The sequence below is a fragment of the Salvelinus sp. IW2-2015 genome, linkage group LG4q.1:29, assembly GCF_002910315.2.
Source record: "Salvelinus sp. IW2-2015 linkage group LG4q.1:29, ASM291031v2, whole genome shotgun sequence".
Taxonomy (NCBI): Eukaryota; Metazoa; Chordata; class Actinopteri; order Salmoniformes; family Salmonidae; genus Salvelinus; species Salvelinus sp. IW2-2015.
The window spans coordinates 89,998,739-90,019,329 of NC_036842.1; the positions used below are offsets into that span (position 1 = coordinate 89,998,739).

At 41.5% G+C, this 20,591-nt stretch overlaps 1 protein-coding gene and 1 long non-coding RNA gene across 2 annotated transcripts in view; one reads left to right on the forward strand and one right to left on the reverse strand.

Moving 5' to 3' along the window:
- Positions 1–3,702: 3,702 nt before the first annotated feature.
- LOC111962790 (uncharacterized) lies at positions 3,703–6,523 on the reverse strand. The gene is made up of 3 exons (XR_011479745.1): positions 5,736–6,523; positions 4,850–5,491; positions 3,703–4,396 (listed from the first exon to the last, which is right to left on the reverse strand). It is a non-coding gene; the product is annotated as an uncharacterized lncRNA (long non-coding RNA).
- A 3,206-nt stretch (positions 6,524–9,729) lies between these two features.
- Positions 9,730–20,591, forward strand: part of LOC111962791 (2-oxoadipate dehydrogenase complex component E1-like) — a 37,507-nt gene continuing 26,645 nt past the window's right edge. Inside the window, 5 exon segments of the mRNA XM_070443243.1 lie at positions 9,730–10,128; positions 17,092–17,244; positions 18,659–18,870; positions 19,372–19,566; positions 19,827–20,096. Coding sequence (XP_070299344.1) covers positions 9,942–10,128; positions 17,092–17,244; positions 18,659–18,870; positions 19,372–19,566; positions 19,827–20,096 — 1,017 coding nt within the window. The 5' untranslated portion in view covers positions 9,730–9,941.

Genomic DNA, 20,591 nt, shown 5'->3' on the forward strand with positions numbered 1-20,591 from the left:
TTACTAGCGGTATGTAATTGATACTTACACGTGTTGTCAGAATTCCTTCCTGGGTATTTGCTATTTTTTACCTCTGCAACCTTTTTTCAGGTAAGTAGATTGTCATTGTCTCATCTTGGGGAATATATATGACTAAATTAGTGTTTTTCCTACGTTAACAAAGAAAATAGTTTCAATTTAGTGTTAAATTCTTATGGTCTTGAGAATTTTTTTTGTGTGAATTTCTTGTTGATGATTTCGTAAATGGATGTTTTTGCTTATGGATACCTCATATTGCAAGATAATGTCTGTTACCACAGAAGACAGACGGGGTGTTTTTGTTTAAAGTGCCCATGTGTCAAACTCGCATTTTTTTTTCTTTTTTTTTTTCGTTCTTACAATATGCTTTCATGTGAGTGCCCAATTTCTCAACACACACTTTGTTCTGTGACAGTAAGAACACTGGGAGCCCCTGAATGTGAAATCACACAGGGGACTTTGTATTAGATCTCTCTCTCACACAATGTATTTGTTGGTGATAAGATAGTTGAAATCCAACATTTAAAAATTTCAAATAATTTTCTATTCAAAATGGTCACTGTTGAACCCCCCCACACACCAAAAGTGTTGGTTTACAAAAGCATTCCATGTTTCGGCATAAAGTTTACTACTCAGAACAGAAGTGTCTTTATTGGGTTGATAATGGACCAGCCTACTTTCTGTTAGTTGTACTGCAGAGATGATGGGACAGCGCAAATAATTTACATCCAGCCCCCTCCCCCCGCATCTTGTTTCCCGCCCCAAAGAAAGGTTCCCCCAAAAATATGCGTACCTGATCCCATATTCACAAAGCGCCTAGGATCAGGTCCCACCTGTTCATGTAATCTTATTCATTATATGATACAAACTCAAAAGCTGACCCTAAATCGGCACACGGCGCTTTATGAATATGACCCAGAAGGCGCTAAACAAGGGTCGTCAACTCAGGGTCCTTCGTGTTTGAGATTCAGCTCTGTGTGGAAGATGCCAAGCACTGCCTACGGTGTCTTTCTCTCAACAGACTTGGGATTAACGAGCCACAAAATGCATTTTTCAGTTTTGGTTCGCTTTTTTAAATAATTATTTTATTGCAAATCACCCAAGATGGCACCCGTTTCTTTTTTTTTCTTTTTTTAATCTTTTTTTTAGCTTAAGTTCTAGCAGCACTTGAGAAGATTTGAAGTGTTTGTTGTTGAATGGTAGTGATTTGGTTTTGTCTGTTTATAAGCAGAAATATTGGAGGCAATGTAAACCTTTTTTTTTTTTTTTTTTGCAAATCTGTTTTTGTTTTTTTAAGCATGGGTTGGTGGCACTTCCCAGAACTACCAAGGTACCACTAATAAACATTTTATGTTGAATAAGATGGGGAATGTGCTTTTTGCAGTGAGTTTTTCTATCCCAATATACAACACTCAGTGCCATATATCTAGAAACTGCCTACACAGATGCTATTAGGCCATGGTTTAGGGACTAGAGATTACTGCAGTTAGGAACGCTCAGTTTGCTTTTGTTATAATATACATACCAGTGTGTCATTAAGGCTAAATCACCCGCTGTGTTTCCCACTTTGTGATGTTATTGCTTCAAATGGTACGTGATGTACTGAATTTTAACACATTGGCAAGTAATTTGTGAATATTATCATACATTGAACAACCCAAACCTTTTTGAAGACAAATCACCCTGTTAGTGAGTGGACAAAGTTGAGTGCTTTGCGGTACAGTCACAGACAATGTATTGCTATAATATGAATGCCTAGTTGTTGGGTAAAATGGTAAAGTTACTGTATATTGATTTGATTTATTGATTATAGAATAGTAATCCTTTTCACGTTAACCAAAACCTGGGTAGTGGTGCATTATTAACATTGACTATATAACAGTTTGTTAAACAATTTGGTATGTAGGCTACAACAAACTGTTAACAAATGTTAGTAAATATTTTAATTGATTATAATGGGTAGTTATACAACTGTATTGTAAAGTGTTACCGTAAATGTTGAAATATAAGCACAATATAAAAATCACACATGGGTCAGGGTATAGGAACTAGAAACTCTCACTTCGGGGGCTTCCGTCACAACCATCATTTTTAGGACTAATTCCAAATGGCACCCAAATTCCCTGCGTAGTGCACTACTTTTGGCCAGGGCCCATTTAATCTGGTCAAAAGTAGTGCACTATGTAGGGAATAGGGTGCATCTTGGGACTTTTCGCAGTATCTCTATCACTGGTCACCGTTTTTCTATTCTCATACTCTGAAGTGCTGTTTGACAAAGTGTGGTAGCTTTGCATCGCTTAGATATTGTCTTGGTCAAAAATCAGTCCTTTTTTTCTGTACCCTCTTTTTTCTTATCTGATTTAATAATTGATAGGACTTCATGTTCTTCTCCACATAAATTATTTGATAGATGTTTGTTGTCTTGAGAAAAGCCAAAGTCGCGGTCCATCATGTTGATCTGTAAAACATTTACAGTAGTGATTTTTGTTTTTAATTAAACTTTTGAAATTTGGGTGGGATTTGGAGAAAAAAATGAAATGACAAACTGGCTCTTTCCAATTTCTACAATACTGGTTGTGCATATGTATTTTGTACCAGTGAAGCTTTTTTTATATTGGAAATAATTAAAGAAAAAAATATATATTGAAAAAAAAAAAATGTCTGTCCTCTCTAAGGCCCTCGCCTTGAATGTGCTAGTCTTGAGTTTTGCTTCTTGGTGGTCGTCAATGATAACATTTCTGATAGTATGTTTTTTTGTTTCTTAAATAAATAACCTTAATTTTGATTTAATTAACTTGCATTCTACATGTTCCTCACTTCGTTATTCAGTTTCTATATTGGGGGGGGGGGTGGGGATCCTCTAAAATCGTGGTCAGTTTCATGTTAGTGCCGTGCTCTGTCCACATGGTTATTAAAAATGACCATCTGGGCTTATTATAGACAACTTGTATGGATAGATAAATGTCTTAGTTTAATATTTGTTTAGTTTCTGGGCTTTTTCCTTTACCTGTTGGTAGATATTTCTATTTTTCCCATAGAAGCAGTGGTGTGTAGTTCGAAATCAGTCAATGTTTTATTTGGTAAATGTTTGTTCATGTGTGGTGTGTTTCTTTGCCTCTGTCTCCAAAATTAAACCATTTTTCCCTAATATTCAATGTGTCTGTGTGTTGTGTAGTCCCAGTGCCTGTCCAGTGACGTGACAACATTTACAAACTCCCCAGTGTCTGTCTTCCTAACTTGTTTCTTTCCATTGTCCTTCTCTTTGCTTATTTATTTTGTTTCCAAGCATTTGCTGATTTTATCATTTGAGTTTACTGCTATATTATTACTAATATACAGTAGACTATGGACATAACATATTTGTGGGGCCGTGAGTGATTGTGTGTTCTGTTTTGTTCAAAAAGAAGCCCTGCAGGTGAAGTACTCCCATCGTCTGAGGATGCCACCAAATATCTTGGTATTCAAGATGTTTACAAACTAAACTGCAAGAACCTCAGTATTTTAAGTACTACTGAATAAAGGGCAATGAACAACTGATGTACCCTTTGCCCACACACTATTGGACAAGGCTATTGTGTTTATACGTCATTGGACTATGTTCAGAAAGACCCAGAGGCAGGCATGTGTTGTGTACCATGATGACCACATGACTATTTTAAAACAAGTTATTGTAGATCATGATGACTGTGCACTGAAGTGGCCACTTCACAGGGCCAAAATAATAAAAAAATGAGACCAAATGGGGTTAATGTCTAAAAGTACACATTTCTAAACTTTTATTACATTCTGATTGTATTCGGTTACTAATAATAGGTTATATAGTATCATGAACATAAATTAGCCGCCCAGTGGTGGAACTGGCTACTAAGTAAACATTAAGAAGCGAAATAACAGTTGCAAATGAATGTTAAAACGCTGGTTGTTTTGCCCAATGCAATGTGTAGATGGCACTAGGCTACATGCTATGTTGTGTTTGGAATAGTTATTTCACAAACTGTAGGCTAATACACAGTCAATCTATAGCTACTCAATTTCCTGTAAGCTGCAGTAGGCCTACTGCAAGTGGTTAGATATGGTGATTGCTGTCACGGTGCAGCTCTAATGGCTACTTCAAATAAAACAACGTATTTACATAATGTAGGCTTAATTCCCTTTGGTCAGAACATTGAACTCCACACTGTCAGTGAGAGAGCGTGTTCTGACGTAGTAGGTCTATGCATCTTTAATTCAAAATATTTCTTATATTTGCTCAGCGGTGGCTTCCTTCTGTAGGCTTTTTGCGTTTCATGAAAGTCAATTTGGATTTGTTTGTGAACTTTATGCCGTCTTTGTACTTGTTTATGCCAAGTTTCTCAAATGAGATTCCCTTCAGCTTAACCTGGAAAAAGAGACGAATAAAGACAGTCAATATTACACCATTATATTACGCTTATTATACTATAAACCAGACACGATCAAGCTTATTATACTATAAACCAGACACGATCAAGCTTATTATACTATAAACCAGACACGATCAAGCTTATGATACTATAAACAGACACGATCAAGCTTATATATACTTATAAACCAGACACGATCAAGCTTATTATACTATAAACCAGCACGATCAAGCTTATGATACTATAAACAGACACGATCAAGCTTATGAATAACTATAAACCAGACACGATTCAAGCTTATTATACTATAAACCAGACACGATCAAACTTATTACACTGTTTGATTGACCCTTCTCTCGCTCCTGAAAAACGTTTTCGTTGCTCTGGTTCCAAAATGAGAATGTCCATCGGCCTATCAGCTTGCTATAGAACTGCGTGAAAGTATTTACCCAGGTATCCCATCTTCAACTCTGAAACGCCACAGATGTATCCACAAGCTGTGGATTTTTTTCTCATAGTCTTTCCCACCAGGTGATCGACGTCTTTGGAAGGTAGTTGGAAGGTTGAACCTAACAAGAACAATAATATAACAATGTCACCCCCCCCCCCCCCCCCCCACAAGATACCATATATATTGATCTGTAAGGTTTTGCCTCAAAGTTCCTATGGCTGTTCTGTACAATAGATTCACTCTAGTCAATGGCCAATAAGAGTCCTCTAGTTTACATTTTGTTACTTGATGTGTAACCCTTTACAAATTTTAAATTAATTTATTTCGTTTAAAATCATACAGCAAGGTGCGCAGTGTATTTGCAGAGGATAACACTGAAACATTAAAACACTTGTTTTCAAAGTGGTCCTCAATGATAATGGTGTCTATTCATTGGGGCTTCCAAGGGCAAAAAATTGTCAGACATTTTAGGTACAATCCTACTAACAGTATACATAGTTCATGATTCAATCAGTATGTGCAAAAAAGTATGGAAATGTATGCTTTAAAATGGTTGTACCTGTGGTTGGGCCTGGGGTGTGGACTGTGGAGGAAGAGGTTGGGACAGCGTATGGGGTTGCTGGGTGCCGGGGCTATGTCGCTGTTGTCGTTAGATTAGAAAACTGTATTATGCTCTAATTAAGAAATGATTTGTGCAGCATAAGACAACAACCAACATACATACAAAAACAGAAGTTGAATCACAAAACTTTTAAAAACAGACCTGCAACATGATTTAAAAGTAGTGCATTACACTTCAAACATTTTGCTTTTCTTCAGTCTGGGGAAAGATGTTCTGATGTCTGGCTGCTGTAACAGGGTCAGGAATTTACTGCAGGTCTCACCGTCTTTACTGATGTGTGTATCCAGCAAACGGATGATAGAATCTTCCGGGGCTGATTTACTGAAGATTTGCAGCTTCCTGTATTCGCGTAAAGTCACAAGTTTCTGCTCATCTACATGCTGAAGGATGTGACTGGGGTCCGCTGACAGGACATCCGTCAGAAACGTCTTAATCTCTCAATTTATCCATGCTGGACCTGAGACAGAGAGAGACGGACACCTTGTGGGTGTTTTAGAACCTACGGAATGGGAAGCAACTGAATTGAAGAATTTAACTGAATAAAATCAATATATATGATTGGAGTTTAATAATTTATAGCCTACAATAATTAGTCTAGGTAGTTAGGCCTACTTTTTAATTGGGGAAAAAATGGTTTACCCTAGCTCTTCGGGCTTACATTATTGATTATGATGGATTTTTCCTAATAATTGCATCACAAAAGTCATACAAGTAGACCTAAATTATGTTTTCCCTTTAACTCAAAGATTAAGCTACCATATGCCGATAAATATGTTATGCTATGCCTATTAGATTAGATATTGACCTACTTGACAAAGATTAGAAGCTCTTACCTTGAAGAAAACCTATATAGGGGACTGCAGAAAGATATTATGTATGTAGGCTAACCTATGTATTTGTGATCAGAATTTCCTTTCGCTTTAATTATATTTTAAATATGGAAATACCTTATAGACTAGGCCTACTCGTCATAGCTCTGCATTTGACCAATCTTCTCCTACAGGGAAGTTACGAGAGATTCAAAATGGTAATAACCGTAGCTCAACTGACTGGCACATTGACTCACAATGTAGGTTAAACGAGACACAAATACACTGTCACCATCTATTGTTGACAAGTGTAACTGCAGTTAATATACAGTATAAATTGATGGATGAATCATAAGTATATTGTACTGAATAAGAACTGTTTCTAACCCAGTTCCCTTCATCTCTGATCACCTACAAAACCACAATTCATTTATCATATGTTTTTCATTCAAATAAAAAGTAGAAAATATCTACTTGAGTTATCAAGAACAACCTCAATCTCTCCCTCAACGTTAGCAAAACAAAGGAGCTGATTGTGGAATTCAGGAGGATTCCAGCTGGACACGCCACCATCCTTATCAACCTGGCCGCCGTGGAGACGGTCAATAACTTCAAATTCCTCGGCGTACATATCTCAGAAAAGCTGAAATGGTCTAACCACACGGACACCGTAGTGAAGGCACGACATCGACTCGTCAACCTCAGGATGCTGAAGAGATTACCCGAGGGCCCTCACAGTGTTCTACAGGAGTACCATCAAGAGCATACTGTCGGGCTGCATCACAGCCTGGTATAGCAACACCCCCGCCGCGGACAGCAAGGCTATTCTGAAGGCGATACGTGCAGCCCAACGCGCCATTTGTGCACACTGCCTGTCCTACAGGACACCACCACCAGGTGTCGCAGGAAGGCCAAGAAGATCATCAGAAAAGACTGGCCAATACATTTTTCTACCCTCAGACCATCAGGCTGCTGAATAGCCTCCACCCCCCTTCACATAATAAACATTCCCTCTCCTGCTGCCCCCCCCCCCCCCCCCCCCTTAATAATATAGGTTAGGCAAATTAACGTAGCAGGTTAGGAGCCTTAGGTTAATATTAAGAATAGGGTTAAGAGTTAGTTAAAATGCTCGCCTAACCTGCTACAACAAGTCACTTCCGGTCATAGCTTTACTCCATCTAGTAATGATCCTGCAATGTGTATTTGGGTCTGAGTGCATGTCTGTGGGAGAATCTCAATTGCAGACTCCTCGCATCTTCGCCTCCTTCTCTAAATCCATTGGATGAGAAAGCCAGCGGTCCGGCCCCTCTGAACTTCTCATCCAATGGGTTTTGAGAAGGAGTATTCAATCGAGTTCGCCAGCTTGTAGTTCTAATAACCGGAAATGAGTTACCTCCAGTTCGTTCAGCCATTCCTATGGGGAAAATTAATGGGGAAAGAATAGGATTTTGGGATAAACGCCGAACATAAGGTCTGAAGTTAACACAGGCTTGGGAGATCTTATAAGTTTTGTTCTATGAGATAATATCAGTCAGTTACAATGACCTTTATGAATTATGAAGCCTTTGTGTTTTTTCCTGATTACATAAATTATTCAAAATTCACAAAAAGTGAGGTCAGCTGATGAAGATTATCTGATAGACGTATAATAAAATGTATAAGGTCTCCTAAGCCTGTGTTTAACACAGATCTTATTTTTGGCATTCCATTCATTTCCCTATAGAGCCCCACAGTGGAGGTGTCGTAATACCCACAAAACCAACGGTCAAACAGGGAAATGGTTCCAATAGTTTTTCCACCATTCATTTTTCCCATAGGGAGTTTTAGAAACACTAAACATGAGGGCTGTGTTTCGTGTAGGCTTACCCTGGAGTGCCGTTTTGATAGCACGTCCAGTGTAGCTGATTTCTGTCATTCTGATTTTGCACTTGCCCTTATTCAGTTTCAAGTTGATGCTCCTCAGTCTGTCTAGTAGCTGTCTCAGTCTCCGGTCGTGTTGCTCCGTGTCATCACCCCATACAATAATGTCATCCATGGTGTTTAAGACACCTTCCAGACCTTTCAAATGCTGGGCGAGGCACCTCTGGAAAACCTCTGGAGCGGACGTGATTCCGAACAACAGTCTCTTGAAGGAATACCTCCAAAACGGCGTATTGAACGTGCAGAGTCGGGAGCTCTCTTCATCCAGTTGGATTTGCCGAAATCCTTGGTTTGCATCAACAACTGAAAAAACCTTGACGTTGGGCATTTCATCAACAACTGAAAATACCTTGGCGTTAGGGATTTCAGCAACTACCTCTTCAATGGTACGTAAAGGATCATGTTCTCTCTTGATGGCTTTGTTTAGATCTTGTGGTTTCATGCATATGTAACAGTATAACTTTAGTACGTCCCCTCACCCCGACCCGGGCGCGAACCAGGGACCCTCTGCACACATCAACAACTGACACCCACGAAGCGTCGTTACCCATCGCTCCACAAAAGCCGCGGCCCTTACAGAGCAAGGGGCAACACTACATCTAGGTTTCAGAGCAAGTGACGTAACTGATTGAAACGCTACTAGCGCGTACCCGCTAACTAGCTAGCCATTTCACATCCGTTACACATACCCGTATTGTGTTTGGCTTCACGATTGTCCCCAAGCTGTTTACCCATTCACTAGGCTCAGTTTGCTTGACGATGACATCCATCTTTTCCTTGTGGTTAAGTTCCTTTTCAAGTTTTTATTTTAGTGCTACAGGCACTTTTCTGGTTTTCTGAGAAGCCACTGGCGATGAAAGTTTAAATCTGCAACATATTCTTACATTTAAAAAGTAATACATAGGAAAGCTCAACATTACGAAACATGGAGAAAATGATTCCACCAACTACTCTGAGCCTAGAGGAAAAATTGGAGAGTTTGAATCCAGAAACATAGGCTGAATTTCTGGATCCAAACTCTCAAATGTTGTTTTTTGTTTTACTTCCGACACCATGCAATAATATATCGCACAATGAGGCAGAGATACGGGTAAAATAACAATGTTTATCTGATGTCATGAGTCAAGTACCAAATACAGACGAACACGTACTAATTAGTAACAACGCCACCCTCAGGCAGTCCAGGTGAGTACATGTACATACATTACAAATCTGATTTACTTTTATTTAAGGAGAGCGAATCGATATACAAACCCGAAGTCTACTGTAACTGTCAATAGTAAAACAACGTTTAAAACAATGTTTGAGTGAACCTGAATAAAGAAAATTAATGGTGAAGTCGATGTTATCCATACACGGTAGACTCCTCCTCACCACCCTGTAGTGGCCTAGGGCAAAATGGGGAAGGTTTACGAGGCCAAACCCAACAGTGCGTGTTTGATGGAGGCACTTGTTGCGCATAATCATCTGGGTTGTCAATCATACGTGATATAAACGTGAAAGTGATACATTACAATCTGATTCAACTGGCTGGCTACACGTGCACCTGAGTTGATTCAACATTAAACTATATAACCTCTGCACTTCCGCGAAACACGCCGACGGCTCAACCAATCAGCTTGAAGTATGGTGCCACCTCCTATCTTTCACAGCAGTGTGGCTGCTGCTCTGTAGCGTGTGTATCCGTCTAGATTAACTAGCTACGTCGTTTTTTAAACTTATTTTATTCCCTTAAAATCATGTCAGCGATACTATTCCTGAAAAACTTGTACCACGTCAGCAGAGTACCTCTCAGTGTCGCGCGACCGGTCGTCGGTTGTCTGTATCATACCCGGAAAGGAGTCTACGGTCACCGACCCAAACAAAGCCAGGGGGACACGAAGTTGCACAGTGACCCAGTCTCGTATATCACTGCACTCAATCGAGGTCAGTAGTTTTTCCTGATAATGGACATCTTTAACCTTTAGCTATTATTCTATAGCAAAGCAAGAATGTTGGGCAACATTATCAGTGAGCAAAACCAGGTTGAAAAGACAACTGTATGACGTCTTATTCTGGTGCAAACTGTTTTTACCACCGACTTTTTACTGACCGGAATATGACGTATTTTTCTGACCACCATATTACCAATTGCGTCATAATTGTGACCTGTATATTATGTGCTATATTATGTAGCCTACTGGTCATAGTTAAGACCTCATCATAACCTGGTAATGACTACCTGACTACAGCGTATTACCTACTGTAAAAAGTATTGCAGAGTATAAAGTTTGATATTGAAAATATTGTTCATTGCATTTCTATTTGTTTCTATAGTAACCAATTTAAGTTTAAATCGGCAACATATTCTTACATTTAAAATAGATCAAGCAATGGCAAAAACAAATCTACATCAAACATTTTGGACATCTGCATCCAGTAATGTTTCATAATTCAACCACACACATTACATGCATAGAAATACTGGGACACAGAGTATATAAAGTTCAAATGATTTATATTTATTAATGATGAATAAGAGTGGTGTGATGGGGGGTGGATCCTCATCAAGGACCTTTGAGCACAAGAGGCGATCTGAAGCGTAGGACATTGTCCCGGACAAACGCACCACTCCATAATCCTGAGGACATTGTCCCGGACAAACACTCCACTCCATAATCCTGAGGACATTGTCCCGGACAAACGCACCACTCCATAATCCTGAGGACATTGTCCCGGACAAACACTCCACTCCATAATCCTGAGGACATTGTCCTGGACAAACGCACCACTCCATAATCCTGAGGACATTGTCCCGGACAAACACACCACTCCATAAACCTGAGGACATTGTCCCGGACAAACGCACCACTCCATAATCCTGAGGACATTGTCCCGGGCAAACACACCACTCCATAATCCTGAGGACATTGTCCCGGGCAAACACACCACTCCATAATCCTGAGGACATTGTCCCGGACAAACACACCACTCCATAATCCTGAGGACATTGTCCGGGCAAACACACCGCTCTCATAATCCTGAGGACATTGTCCCGGCGCAAACAGCACCACACTCCATAATCCCTGAGGACATTGTCCCGGCAAACACACTCCATAATCCTGAGGACATTGTCCGGGCAAACACACCACTCCATAAACTGAGGACATTGTCCCGGACAAACGCACCACTCCATAAATCCTGAGGACATTGTCCCGGACAAACACACCACTCCATAATCCTGAGGACATTGTCCCGGACAAAACACCACTCCATAATCCTGAGGACATTGTCCCGGACAAACCACCACTCCATAATCCTGAGACATTGTCCCGGACAAACGCACCACTCCATAATCCTGAGGACATTGTCCGGACAAACACCCACTCCATAATCCTGAGGACATTGTCCCGGACAAACACACCACTCCATAAACTGAGACATTGTCCCGGGCAAACACACCACTCCATAAACCTGAGGACTTTGTCCCGGACAAACGCACACTCCATAATCCTGAGGCATTGTCCCGGCAAACGCACCACTCCATAACCTGAGGACATTGTCCCGGACAAACACACCACTCCATAAACCTGAGGACATTGTCCGGCAAACGCACCACTCCATAACCTGAGGACATTGTCCCGGACAAACGCACCACTCCATAATCCTGAGGACATTGCCCCGGACAACACACCACTCCATAATCCTGAGGACATTGTCCGGGAAACACACCACTCCATAAACCTGAGGACATTGTCCCGGACAAACGCACCACTCCATAATCCTGAGGACATTGTCCCCGGACAAACACACCACTCCATAATCCTGAGGACATTGTCCGCGGCAAACGCACCACTCCATAAACCTGAGGACATTGTCCCGGACAAACGCACCACTCCATAATCCTGAGGACATTGTCCCGGACAAACGCACCACTCCATAATCCTGAGGACATTGTCCCGGACAAACGCACCACTCCATATTCCTGAGGACATTGTCCCGGACAAACATACCACTCCATAATCCTGAGGACATTGTCCCGGACAGAGGTTCCCCCAATTGCCAGATGTCCTCAGTAAAAAAAAGAAAGAAAGGTAGATGCAAAAATGTAAGTACGTCTAAAGAGGAAATAAAGAGACAAAATATTATCTCTCAAAAGTTGTCTGTCATGTCATTCCTGCAACAAACATTGTTAGAAATGGGTGTAATTGTCAAATATTTTCTTCTTCTCTGCAACTGCGCACATGTGAGTTTGAGTGAGTGACAGTGAGAATGAGCAAGAGCATGACTCACCAAGGGAGGTGTCTGTTGAATCAGCACACAAGGGTTTAGCACGTTAAAGGAAGGTGAGTTAAAACAGGAGTTTATTTGCTTTACAAACGTATATTATTAGAGCGGTGCTATTTCAATTGGATCTACTTAAACTACACTCTCAGACAAAAGGGTTATTTGGCTGTCCCAATAGGAGAACCCTTTTTGGTTCCAGGTAGAACCCTTTTTGGTTTCAAATAGAACCCTCTGCGGAAAGGATTCTACATGGAACTCAAAAGAGTTCTACCTGGAAACAAAAAGGGTTATTCAAAGGGTTTTCCTATGGGGACATCCGATGAACCCTTTTAGGTTCTAGAATACACTCTTAGAAAAAAATGTGCTAAGATCAGGGTAGCTGAATGACATGTCTCTTGGGGAATCCAGTCTGTGAGACCTGTTGCAGGGGGGAAAACACTGATCATCAGCACAGCTAGTACAAACCTAGCTCTTACAAAGCTGGTTAGTAGGAATTAATACACATTGAAGATCAGAGTATCAAACAGAAGAAAAACATTTTGCATTTTGCATACACAACTTACTGTGAATGACTATGACTTTAAGCAGGGATGGTTCTGCTCTCCTTTCCCTGGGATGTGGCAGAATAGCTCACTGGTAACTGAGTGGGTGGCCAAGCACTGCTGAAGAGGCCATGCATCAGGTCATTGACATATTTCAGGAACTGTAAAGACAGATGAATCGTAGTCAACCATTACCTAAGGACTTCGCTAAGTTAGACTTAGCCTAGCAATTACATTGACTGTTGCACCTCAGAAATCTGCCAGTTAGGCAGACATACTGAGAGATGGAGAGCAAGATAGACAGCAAACATCACCTATTTACATTTCTTAGTCAGCAGGCTGGATAACTACTGTCGTCCTGCCCTTGGTTCCTTCTTCCATCCAACCTAGAAGATTCCTGCAAAAACAGAGAATCAAGAATTGACAAAGGCAGTTGAGGGGTGTGACGTTAGGATGCGTGTTGAGGGGGAACAGAGATAGGCTAAATGTATTGTCAACTACAAAATACACAAAAATACAAGGATCTCAGATGAATCAAGAAACACTTCCATATTGGAACACACAATACCCCATAATGACAAAGCAAAAACAGATTTGTATACACTTTTGCAAGTTTAGTAAAAAATAAAAAACTGAAATATCACATTAACATAAGTATTCAGACCCTTTACTCAGTACTTTGTTGAAGCACCTTTGGCAGCGATTACAGCCTCGAGTCTTCTTGGCTTTGAAGCTACAAGCTTGGCACACCTGTATTTGGAGATTCTCCCATTCTTCTCTACAGATCCTCTCAAGCTCTGTCAGGTTGAATGGGGAGGGTCTCTGCACAGCTATTTTCAGGTTTCTTCAGAGATGTTTGATCGGTTTCAAGTTGGGGCTCTGGCTGGGCCACTCAAGGACACACAGAGACTTGTCCCGAAGCCACTCCTGCGTTGTCTTGGCTATGTGCTTAGGGTCGTTATCCTGCTGGAAGGTGAACCTTTGGAAGGTGGAAGGTGAACCTTTGACTCCGTCTGAAGTCCTGAGCACCCTGGAGCAGGTTTTCATCATTTCATCATCTGTACTTTGCTCCGTTCATCTTTCCCCCGATCCTGACTAGTCTCCCAGTCCCTGCCACTGAAAAAGATCCCCACAGCATGATGCTGCCACCACAATGCTTCACCGTAGGGATGGTGCCAGGTTTCCTCCAGACGTGGCGCTTGGCATTCAGGCCAAAGTGTTCAATCTTGGTTTCATCAGACCAGAGAATCTTGTTTCTCATGGTCTGAGAGTCCTTTAGATAACTTTTGACAAACTCCAAGCGGGCTGTCATGTGCCTTTTACTGAGGAGTGGCTTCCGTCTGGCCACTCTACCAAAAAGGCCTGATTGGTGGAGTGCTGCAGAGATGGTTGTCATTCTGGAAGGTTCTCCCATCTCCACAGAGGAACTTTAGAGCTCTGTCAGAGTGACCATCGGGTTTTTGGTCACCTCCCTGACCAAGGCCCTTCTCCTCCGATTGCTCAGTTTGGTCATTTTGCCAGCTCTAGGAAGAGTGTGGGTGGTTTCAAACTTCTTCCATTTAAGAAAGATGGAGCCCAGTATGTTCTTGGGGACCTTCAATGCTGCAGAAATTTGTGCCTTGACACAATCCTGTCTCGGAGCTCTACGAACAATTCCTTCGACCTCATGGCTTGGTTTTTGCTCTGACATGCACTATCAACTGTGGTACCTTATATAGACAGGTGTTTCCCCTAACCCGGACAACGCTGGGCAATACTTATGTAAATCTGTTTATTTCTTTAATACATTTGTAAACATTTCTAAAAACCTGTTCTCACTTCATCATTATGGTTGTATTGTGTGTAGATTGATGAGGAGAAAAACGTATTTAATCCATTTTAGAATAAGTCTGTAACGTAACAAATTGTGGAAAAAGGGAGGGGTCGGACCCGGGAAGAGCTCGGGCCGCATGAAGCCCACTGAGTCAGAGTCAAGGCCGAGTCCCCTGAATCTCAAACAGAATAGGCCCGAGCCTCTAGCATGTTGACTGGGTACAGTAAGCCACGAGACCCTAACCTGCTTTCTTCCACCAAAAAAACAGATATCAACCAAGTGTTTGGTTTCGCCAGGCATGTCGTTCAAAAAGTTATACTTTTGAATCATCTGTCCATAGAACATTCTTCCAAGAGTCTTGATGATCATCCAGGTGCTTTTTGGCAAACTTGAGTAAACTTTTTGGATGACATTGGTCCCATTTATGCCTGGTGAAAACCAAGCACTGCATTTCACAGTAAGAACCTCATACCAACGGTCAAGCATGGTGGTGGTACTGTGATGGTTTGTGGATGCTTTGCTGCTTCACGACCTGGACGACTTTCCTTAATAGAAGGAAACATGGATTCTGCTCTGTGTCAGAGAATTCTACAGGAGAATGTCAGGCCATCCATCTGTGAGCTGAAGCTGAAGTGCAGCTGGGTCATGCAGCAAGACAATGACCAAAACACACAATTATGATAATGGCTAAAAAGCAACACATTTTAAGTTTTGAATAGCCTAGTCAAAGTCCAGACCTAATCCCAATTGAGATGTTGTGGCAGGACATAAAACGAGCAGTTTGTGCTTGAAACCCCCTAAGACAGGTGTTTCCTACCTCTTACATTTATGGTTGAAAACTCACAAATGTTGCTGAGTTAAAGCAGTTCTGCATGCAAGAGCAGGCTACAATTCCTCCACCGCAATGTGAGAGACTGATCAACAACTACAGGAAGCATTTGGTTGCAGTCATTGCAGCTAAAGGTGGCACAACCAGTTATTGAATGTAAGCAGGCAATAACTTGTTCACACAGGGGAAATGGGTGTTGCATATTAATAAAATAAGTGTATACTTTTTTTTTTTAATTTGTGAACTCAGGTTCATTTTATCAGATTTACTAGATTTTGGTTGAAGATCTGATCAAATTCTGGTATAAAGAAAAAATGCAAAAATCAGAAAGGGGGCAAATACTTTTTCATGGCACTGTATTCATTCACCTGTTGTTATTGCAGAACAGATGAAGTGTTGTTGTTGTAGTCATTGTTGTCACTACGTATCACAGCTACACTTTTACTACTTGCTTTAATTAGCATTTAACTGGAAATGTGTCTAATGCTTGTCATAGACTATGGATATCTTCCAACCCCCCCCCTCCATTCCTACGTGTTTACATAAAAAAGGCTGTTGTTTTGGAACAGTCTTTGTCCCTGGGTAAATCCATATGAATTAAATCACTTTTTGACAGTATCCCTTTTGATTTAAACAAGTGTAGTTTGTCAACTGGGCACATACACAGCTTGTGGATCTTTGCAAAACTGCTACAGTAAGTATATATATATTTGTTGAAATATTTTTTTCTCGCTGATATCGGCATATGTTTTGAAAAACGTTATGAAAGCGATGATATAGATGTTTAAACACAGAGTTGGAATTGTAGTTCACATGGAGCCATCAGTGGGCGAATGTACCTGCCAGCTGTGACACAGCCTGGGATCGAACCCGGGTCTGTAGTGACACCTCAAGCACTGCGATGCAGTGCACCACTCGCTGCACCACTCAGGAGGCCCCCGCAAATTGATTTTAACAGAAAATGTGCCCCCCCGCTGAATTTCAAAATCTCGATGTGGCCCGCGAGCCCAAAAGTTTGCCCACCCCTGCTCTACATCATCTGAGGTTTTTGTGTTGTGCCCGCAATCGGTTGAGACACAACATGCTCTTGAATACAGGATGGGTTGTCATTTCAGTCATAGAAATATAATTAATAGAATGGACCTATCCCTTCAGACAACTGCAATTTAGGCTAGCTGGTACACCATTTGAAATTTCTTTGAAATTAGTACTACAAAGATGGCTGTTTTATCTTTTCCAGTGTTGAAGACATGGATGTGTCATGCTATGGTGGGGTATGCCAAATAGGTCAACTTTGAGCAGCTGTATCTCTTGAATGTTTTGGCATTCAGGTCCAAAAGGTCACTTTGTGAACACTTCTACAATGGGCAAATATGTATGGAAGGTTTAATTCAAATCAAAATGGTTTCCCCCCCCCCCCCCCCCCTCTGTTTACACAGACCATGGGCTAGCACGCCTGGTGGAGGCTTACCGAGCACATGGACATAAGGCTGCTAAAATTAACCCTCTACTGCCTGACGACCCAGTGGAGGACAGTGTGCCAGAGATCAACATGTTGACTGGGGCTGTACAAGGACCCCTCAACACATCAGGTAGGCAATGTCTATGTTGTCTATTAACTTCTTCATTAAATACGTTTCTAAAGGGAGAACACTTCATTGATTAAATCAATCTATCAATAAATACACTTCACATTGATAATGCATAGCAGTGTTTTCTACTATCTTCCTACTACTACTAGGCTACTAGCTAGCTACTACTAGGTAGTTATACTGTAGTGTAGGTAGTAGGGAAGCCTTATGGAGAGGTCAATGTTAAACCCATCACCAAACATTTGAATTGCTAAACCAACCATACGTTACAGTTGGACCAATTAAATGGGAAGGGCCTGGAAATGGCCCAAACTGCTAATGCTAATTTGTCTGTTGACTTGCTCGCAGCACATCAATTTCACAATAACACATCAACTTAACGCAGGCTCTCTGCATGGTGTCGCCTGGGATGAAGCATTTTCAGTGACAGTCAATAATAATATCTCATACCTCAGTTATTACAGTTTATACCATGGCATTGTTTATTACTAATTTCTGATTGGTTTGAAGGTCATTCTAGAGCGTGCATTATTTCCCTATAATGCACAAGGTATATCAGCACAGTAGAATTCAATGGCTATAGTTCATTCTTACATGTTCTATGTTTAAGCTGCCTTTGAAAGAAAAAGTTGAGTTGAAAACATTGTCATTGTTGAATTAGATTTTCATAATAGCAAGCGAGGACCAAAGATTTTATAACTAAACTGTCATTGATCTATCTGTGATCGGACTGATGGTTTGATTAGCTAAACTAGCGCGTCTGTTTGTTTGGTTACCAAGGCAACTACTGTAGCTATCTAGTAAACTTGCTAGGTACTTTAGTGGATCTTGAAAATCATTTCTATTTTCAAAGGAACACATTTCTAGCGGTACATTTGTTAAATTATAGCCATGGTATAAAAAGGATAATGAACTCGGGACTCAATGAGTTCTTTGGAAAATAATACAACTCCGTAGAAGATTAGTTCCACTCCGCTAGCGCGTCGAGAAGCACACCATCCACGTTGTTCATTATTTTCCAGAGAACGCATAGCCCCTCGTTGGTTATCACTTACATAATCACTCCTAAATAATAGACCACTCAAATGCAGGTAATACACATTAATTAGTGGATATGATTAAGAGGGTAAAATCACTTTCTGAAAATTGGGAATGTAAAAAGGTCTTTATAAATACATTTGAGTTATTCAGGGTGTCTATAATATCCATCACCTGTAACCCTACATGGAGATAAGTCATTCATAATTGTCACCTCCATATCCACTATTGCCTCACATGTACAACACACCTACATGTTTTGTCCTGCATACTGCAACATGTTTGCGACCAAACAGATCTTACTCAGGCAGGGTTCACCTGATTAAAAAGAAAAATCTTCAAGAGGAGACTCTTATATGAACTCCTTTTCATCCAGGACTGAGGCATTTTGGGAAAGCTGAGGCGTCGGTGGAGGAGGTGATTGGCTACCTGGAGGAGTCCTACTGTGGCCGCGTTTCCATAGAGACCAGTCAGCTGACCAGCCTGGAGGAAAGGGAGTGGCTCGCAGACCGCTTCGAGCAGCTGAAGAAAGAGATGTTTACTGCGGAGGAGAGGAAAAACTTGGCCAAGCTCATGCTGGAGTCACAGGTAGATGGATGGAGGGAGGGTTAATGGATAATTGGAAGGAGACCTCCACCGAGGAGAGGAGAGAACTGGACAAGCTAATGCTGGGGTCACAGGTAGATGGATGGAGGGAGGGTTAATGGATAATTGGAAGGAGACCACCGAGGAGAGGAGAGAACTGGACAAGCTAATGCTGGGGTCACAGGTAGATGGATGGATGGAGGGAGGAATGGATAGATAGAGAAACGTTGTCGTACTGTATTTATAGTCTAATTAGCTTTAATTGCCTAAATAATAAAAACTAGTATCTTATCTAATATCAGAGTAAAGTGATTATTTTATTAGCGAGAATGAGGTGGTATTGTTTTTATCGATGTTACTTTTCTTTTGGTCTCATTTCCAAGAAAGACTGAGACAGATCTTGCTGACTTATCTCTTGATGTATTTTGCCTTTATTTCACCAGAAGTCATTGAGAACACATTCTCTTTTACAATAACAACCTGTTTCTTCTTGTGTTACCTCAGGAGTTTGATCACTTTCTGGCCTCCAAGTTCTCCACGGTGAAGCGTTATGGCGGTGAGGGAGCAGAGAGCATGATGGGAGTGTTCTACGAGATGTTCCGTCTGTCTGCCCACAGCGGGGTGACGGACATCGTAATGGGAATGCCTCACCGCGGGAGACTTAACCTCCTCACGGGGCTTCTGCAGTTCCCACCAGAGGTCAGGGTTTAGACATCTTCGAGATCAAAGGTCATGGCTGTAATGGCTACCATGAATGACCCTGGGATAACTAATAAAGATGGTCTCACACTCCCAGTCATATGAATGAACCAATGTTTTGGCACCAATTGCCTTCCTCAGGGTTCACTCCTGGGACTTTAAACTTTTATTTATTCACATATTGATTGATTATTTGATTGATTTGATTGATATTTATTTGGGATGTGCGACTCCCGTCTCCCCTGTCCCTCCACCTCCAGCTGATGTTCCGTAAAATGCGTGGCCTCAGTGAGTTCCCAGCAGACTCTCCCTCTATCGGTGATGTCCTCTCCCACCTCACCTCCTCTGTAGAGCTGGACTTCGGTGCTGCCCACCCCCTCCATGTGACCATGCTGCCCAACCCTTCCCACCTGGAGGCCATCAACCCAGTCACCCAGGGGAAGACCCGGGCCCGCCAGCAGCTCAAACAGGAGGGAGACTACTCCCCAGACGAGAACGCTCAGCCTGGTGATAAAGTTGTCTGTCTCCAGGTATCGTACTGAGACCATAGACATAGCCCTATTTAGACATATGTTGATATACATTCCTAGACATGGCTCAACAGGAGGGAAACTACTCCCCAGAAAAACAATGCTTAACCTGAGGACAATATAACCGGTGGACTATTGTCTGTGGCAAGCCAATATAACCTGTGGAGTATTGTCTGTGGCGAGCCAATATAACCGATGGAGTATTGTACATGGCAAGCCACTATAACCGGTGGAGTATTGTACATGGCAAGCCACTATAACCGGTGGAGTATTGTACATGGCAAGCCACTATAACCGGTGGAGTATTGTACATGGCAAGCCACTATAACCGGTGGAGTATTGTCTGGCAGGCCAATATAACCAGTTTGAAGTGTGGCCCTTTGGACCTCGGTGGGCAAAAATGAGTTTGACACCGTAGAAGAATATACTACAAAGCAGGATCAAGGAGTTAGCCAGCTAACTTGCCTAAATATTATGAAATAACTTTTATATTTT